This window comes from Triticum aestivum, chromosome 5D (genome assembly GCF_018294505.1).
Source record: "Triticum aestivum cultivar Chinese Spring chromosome 5D, IWGSC CS RefSeq v2.1, whole genome shotgun sequence".
Taxonomy (NCBI): Eukaryota; Viridiplantae; Streptophyta; class Magnoliopsida; order Poales; family Poaceae; genus Triticum; species Triticum aestivum.
This window is the reverse complement of record NC_057808.1, coordinates 9,128,335-9,134,588: the sequence shown is the minus strand read 5'-3', so window position 1 is coordinate 9,134,588 and position 6,254 is coordinate 9,128,335. Positions and strand designations below refer to the sequence as shown.

Below are 6,254 nucleotides of genomic sequence, written 5' to 3'. Positions count from 1 at the left end.
CATCGATTCATTTTACATGGTACTTGAAAAACTATGTGATGCATAAATCTTTTGTTGCATTTTGCCGTCCACGTGTTCGTCGACCAATCTTTTTTTCATATATATATATATATATATAAAAACACACGTGAACTCTCTATCTCTGTCGGCCGACATGTCACCTGCACCTGGGTCCCACCCGCCTTTGCAGGGTGCAACGCACGGAGCGACGACTCCACTGGAACTGGTAACCGAAGCTGAGGATAAACTGAAGCATCACGCGCCTTGTTTTGCCTTCGGAGCCCTCCGTCTTTCTTCAAATCACGGACTGCTACTACTCCCTCCTTTCGGGTTTATTAGCCCCCTCTTATTTTCGGCTAAATTTGACCAACAAATTTAATAACTAATAAAATGTTATGTATATGTCACAAAAATTATACCATCGGAAAGCTCTGTTAAACACAAATCTAACAATGTACTTTTTGTAGCATATATTTTATTAGTCATATATATGGATGTTCAAAGTCTAGTTGAAAATACTAGGGGGCCTAACAAACCCGGACGGAGGTAGTAGTAAGTATTACTATTTCCCTCCTAAACAACGTGTTTTCTTTCTACTTTGCACTAGAAACCGCATCGAAGCTTTGAGCACCAGAGACATAGTTCCTGTGGGTGTGCTGCCGCTAGGTTTCTTTTGGTGTTTAGTACCAAAGCAAGCCTTTCGCCCCCGATTGTGCTTGTGTCTCCCACCTTTTGTTGGTTGTTTCCATCTGACATGATGTTGCTATATATGACGGTGAAAGCGGCAACATAACAAATATGAGTCTTCTGGATCTCATCCGTCTGTTGTGGCAGCAGCAACGACATGGTGCAATGATTTTGTTCCTTCTCTCACTATGGACCAAGTAGCGATGGCAGCGACACTATGTTCCGTTGGAAGAACTGATGAAGAGGAATGTTCAATCGATCAATTTTTTTTCTATGACCATAAGAATTACAAAACACAGACCGAATTTTTCGTAAATTTAGTACAATACATTTTTTGGCAATGCTAGCCAAATCGTGGGTTAGCAAAAGCTATGGGCCAAAACCAAACATACCATCCATCTTGTCAAGAAACGGAAAAAAACAGTGAACCAACCTGTGGTTGGATGGTTAGAGGGACCGTGGTATCCTCAGCCCACCAGGGTTCAAATCCTGGTGCTCGCATTTATTTCTGGATTTATTTCAGGATTTTCAGCGATGCGCATTCAGTGGGAGGAGACGTTCCCGTCCTCGACGACGAGGCGCCTACGGTGACTTTGTAAATCTCAAGATGATATGCCGGCTCAGTCTTTCGGAGGTGCTCATATGGGTAGGGTGTGCGTTTATAGGGGTGAGTATATGAGCGCTTGTGTCTGTGCTGATTTAAAAAGAAAAAAAAAGAAACGAAAAAACAAAAGACTGCGACCAGAATGACAAAAGCTAATGTTCGAAGGGGCAGCATGAAAAAACCCATCGAAAAGGAAAACCGCCAACAGGATGCTCCCTTCATGGCGCTCTGCTCTTCCCTGCGACCACTCCCTTCTCCTCCCTCCGTCCAATTTTTCCCATCGGAGAGGTGGATAGGATAGGAGGATCTTACCAACACACCACACCACCTGCGTCAGTTACTCAGTTTGTTTGTTGCTTCTGAGTTCTGCCTGATTGATTTGGTTGGACAAGACGACACCACCTCTGCCTCTGCCTGCTGCAACCCGAAGCTCCTCCCCCACCTCTGCTGCAAGCTGAAGCAAATCCAACCAGCGCCGATCATCCAAAGGTCTCCATGAACTAATTCAGGAGTGTGTGTATCCCCCCAATTAATTCTCTATCGGCAGCAGTGTCTTCTTCCTCATACTTTGGCAGTGTGTAACTAGTATTTATGACTTTCCTCTTTTACTTATTTTATTCCTGGCGATTTGGCGCTCTTCTCTTCTTGGATGGGTGCTACTAGTAGTAGTAAAAGATTGCAGCGAATTGATCTTCTTTATGCGTTTCGTTTCCCGCGTGCCCCTCAAGGAAGGCATCAAATCCCCCTCCTCCTTGCCCCAGTTACAGTTACAAAACATTTCCCTCAGAATCCTCGCCGTCGCCGGCTCTTCCCTTCCTTCCTTCCGTTCTTCCTCGGGCTAAGATTTGATTTGATCGAGTAGCGGTAACCGCCGCTGCTGCCCGTATGCATCCCCACTTAATTCCGAATTGGATTTTAGGTGCATGTTTCGATCCATCGATCGATCCGCGGTCTGAAATATCTCTGCGTTTTTGGTTTGGTTTCTCGATCAGGGGGGCATGCCGGGAGGAGGAGGAGGAGGAGGAGGGGGAGCGGCGGCGGTGGTGGTGGACGGCAAGGACGGGTACGCGGCGCCGGCGAGGGCGGCGCCGAGGAGCTTCCCGGCGAAGCTCCTCAGGCCGGTGCTCCTCTCCGCGGTGCTCGCCACGGGCTTCCTCGCCGCGGCCCTGCTCATGTTCTTCGGCGGCGCCTCCTCCTACTACCGCCTCCCGAGGCTCGCCGTGCCGGACGCCCTGCTCCCGGCGCCGACCTGCGACCAGGAGGACGGGGACCAGCAGGGCGGGGCGGCGCAGCGGTGGTGGGCGCGGCCGCCGGCGAGGAGCGCGTGGCACAACATGAGCGAGGAGGAGCTGCTGTGGGCGGCGTCGTTCGAGCCCCGCGCGCATCAACGGCGGCCGCCCGGCCGGCGGGGGAGGACGCCCAAGGTGGCCTTCTTGTTCCTCACCCGCGGCCCGCTGCCGCTGGCGCCGCTCTGGGAGCGCTTCTTCAACAGCACCGGCACCAAAGGCAGGGAGCTCTTCTCCGTGTACGTGCACACCACGCCGGGCTACCGCCTCGACTTCCCGCCGTCGTCGCCGTTCCACCGCCGGCAGGTGCCCAGCAAGGTACGCCCGCCGCTCCACGGCAGCTCCTGCAGTTGCCATCAAATTTCGCTTCTTTCGCCGTCGGTCGTTTGGATGGTTCTTCCGGCCGCCGTCCGATCAGCATCGAGTGGCCCAGATCACGGGATGCGCGTGCGACGTGGCCTCTCTGGTCCTCTCTGGTTTCAACGACACCTAGACAAATGACAAGTGCCGCCGAGTGTGAGTGTGACACGATCGATCACGAGAGGAGAAAGAGACGCTGAAGGTGATGACCATCATGGCACGGCATGGCATCATGGAGGAGCAGTACTCAAAAGTCTTCTCTTATCAATCAAAGATGCCATGGCCAAAAATCTTCGAATCTTCTTCCATCATGGAGGAGCAGTACTCAAAAGTCTTCTCTTATCATGAATTTTTTTTCTCTTGACTTTCTACAACCTGTGTTCTCAATTTTGATTCTGGTACTAGTAATAAAGCTAGAATTCTTACCACCACTATAATCTGTAGTGCATCTCAACTGACTTTCCACAATGTGCATTCCGATTTCTTATTTTTTTTAAATGCAAAAAAAATGTAATTCATTTTTGGTGCATTGTTGCAGCCGACGCGGTGGGGCAACGTGAATGTCGTGGACGCGGAGCGGCGGCTGCTGGCGAACGCGCTCCTCGACTTCAGCAACGAGCGCTTCGTGCTCGTCTCCGAGTCCTGCATCCCGCTCTACCCGCTCCCGGTGGTGCATGCCTACCTGACCCGCTCTCGGCACAGCTTCGTCGGCGCCTTCGACGACCCGAGCCCGCACGGCCGGGGCCGGTACCGCGCCGGGCTGGCCCCGGACGTGACTCTCTCCCAGTGGCGCAAGGGCGCGCAGTGGTTCGAGATGGACCGGCGCCTCGCCGTGTTCGTGATCGCCGACGAGCGGTACTACCCGCGGTTCCGGACCGAGTGTCGGGCGCCGTGCTACGTGGACGAGCACTACCTTCCCACCGTGCTCTCCATTGAGGCGCCGACGCAAATCGCCAACCGGACCGTCACCTTGGTCGACTGGTCCCGCGGCGGCGCGCACCCGGCCACCTTCGGCGCCGCCGACGTGACCGAGGACTTCCTGGGGATGCTGGTGGGGAAGAAGGGGAATGCTGAGCGGTGCATGTACAACGGGCAGCCGGTCGAGGTGTGCTTCCTCTTTGCGAGGAAGTTCGCCCCCGCCGCGTTGCCGCAGCTGCTCAGCCTTTCCTCCAAGATCCTTGGGTACTAGCTATGCCTTTTACTAAATTGATTTTGGTCTGCTTATGTATAGCTCATACTCACTGAAGGGGAATAGAGGAATACAATTCTTTTTTTATGTGTCACAAGAACAAAAGGATGAATGATCGAGTGGGTAGTTGTTTCTTAACCATTCCTATTTCTGATACCTTAGGGCTCCTTTGATTCAAAGAAATTTTATAGGATTTCTGGAGGATTTAAATCCTTAGGATTTTTTCCCTATGTTGGTCATTTGAATCATAGGATTGGATCATGTAGGAATTTTTCCTATAGAATCTTTTGTACTACATTTCATAGGAAATCTAACATCCAGTCCAACCTCTTTTTACAATTCCTTTATTTTTCCTGTGGCATCAAACACTCATTGCTAATCTTATAAGATTCAAGTAGGCATGCCACTCTAATCCTATACTTTTCCTATTTCTATGTTTTCAAAATTCTACGAATCAAAGAGGCCCTTAAAGTTTTTTTTGAATCAATACCTTAGAGCACATATCTATATACCTACTATTAAGGGAATAAGTATTCTTGGTCCGTCAGATATTTTTGCTGAAAGCCCCTATACTTTTTAAGAATTAACCCACAATCTAGAAAAAAAATGATTTGTTCCCGAAGTTTGTCTGTCCACGGGTGGGCTACACGCTCAGCTTCCTCACATGGGTCGAGCGAAAAATATGTATACTTGTGAAAGATTTGAACTCCAGACCTTAACTTTAACCCAATAGTACCAACCAGCTCACCTAACCTATGATTTGTGCCAAAAACAAGGTCGTTTCCAAATTTTATAGTCTCACCTTGCTGTTTGTGCCAAATTTCACCCATTTTTATATCTCCATGAATTGCCTAGAAAATAAGCAAGCCGCTCCAAAACTAAAGCCCGTAAATTGTGCCTTTGCCTGCACTTTGAAGAGAGACCAAATAAAGGAAGGAATGGGGTATTATGCTAATTTCAAGGGGTGCATGACAACATCGGCACCAAGCAAAGGAAGGAGCCCTCCGGGTTTATTAGGCCCCCTTTTATTTTCCACCAAAGTTTGCCCATGAATTTGAACTTATAAAATGTGAATTATATTTCATAATTATACCATGGAAAACCTCTTTGAAATACAAATCCGTCCACCCGCAAAAAAAAAAGAAATACAAATCCATCAATCCAGTTTTTATAGCATATCCTTTATATATTTTTAGTCAAATAGATGGTTAAAGTTGGACCCAAAATATGAGTGGTCTAATAAACCCGGACAGAGGGGGCACTAATTTGAATGACGTGATTGTGGGTTGCATTGCTGCTAATCTAAACAGACTCGTGGGATGGCGCTTATTTATTATGGCCTTGAAACAAGGGAATTAAATCTGGTAATAAAGGTAATTGTGGGCAACAAAGGCATTAAATCTCCCCTGAGCTAGGAAAATAAAGTTGTAGTTATCCTTACGACTTTATCTATACCTACTAATAAAAGAAATAGGTAATGTTAGTCCGTCTTGCTATTTTATATAAAATCCCCTGATGTTTCTGACATTAAACCCGCAGTACATATTAAATGTTTTTTAAAATACTCATATCTTTTAGACCGTAACTCCAAATTTAACATGTTTTATATGGAATTTTGATTAGAAAAATATATAAAATCTGAATATGATGTTATTTTACCTGTTAACTATTTATAAAATACTATCTAGGGTGAAATCTTAATCAACAGTGCATTATCCGTCTTTCTTTCATATTTGTACAGATCCAGATTGTGGATGAACATCTCAGCAAAATTAGGATTGGAGACGAAATTGAAGATCACTTGCCCGTTTCGTTGTACATATTGAATCTACGTGCAAGCCGTGTTTAAATAGAAGACATATAGAATCTTGAACTTGCGCTTTTGTAGGCAAAGACCATCTTTGTTTCGGCCGTAGCTACAAATACTCAGATTTTTAGGCAAGTCAGTGATCGTTAGTTTTTTAGCAGTAAAGATTGTTTTTTTCTTTCTTTTTTGCGATTGTTTGGTGAGCGTGCTGGTGATCGTGTGAGCGTCGGATTGTTAATTGGCGCAAAGAGTGCCAATTAGGAGCTCCCTCTTGCTTGCCAGCCAGTTTTGTTGGAGTTGATCAGGTTGAGTCAAATCTGT

At 47.3% G+C, this 6,254-nt stretch overlaps 1 protein-coding gene across 2 annotated transcripts; it reads left to right on the top strand.

Annotated features, from left to right (window-relative positions):
* The first annotated feature begins 1,489 nt into the window (after positions 1-1,489).
* LOC123119095 (glycosyltransferase BC10) lies at positions 1,490-4,261 on the top strand. Of its 2 annotated transcripts, none has more exons than XM_044538769.1 (3): positions 1,490-1,780; positions 2,284-2,895; positions 3,476-4,261. In XM_044538769.1, exons 2-3 carry the CDS (start codon positions 2,290-2,292, stop codon positions 4,124-4,126), a joined length of 1,257 nt encoding a protein of 418 aa, XP_044394704.1. In that variant the 5' UTR covers positions 1,490-1,780; positions 2,284-2,289; the 3' UTR covers positions 4,127-4,261. The 2 variants fall into 2 exon arrangements, with proteins under 2 accessions (XP_044394704.1, XP_044394705.1); XM_044538770.1 differs by having other exon boundaries at positions 1,490-1,804.
* Positions 4,262-6,254: the final 1,993 nt, after the last annotated feature.

Bases quoted from the DNA above. Each gene is read 5' to 3' on its own strand.
- LOC123119095 (XM_044538769.1), top strand. From the start codon at position 2,290: ATGCCGGGAGGAGGAGGAGGAGGAGGAGGGGGAGCGGCGGCGGTGGTG. The intron at 2,896-3,475 runs GTACGCCCGCCG...GCATTGTTGCAG, and splicing joins GCCGGCAGGTGCCCAGCAAG to CCGACGCGGTGGGGCAACGT.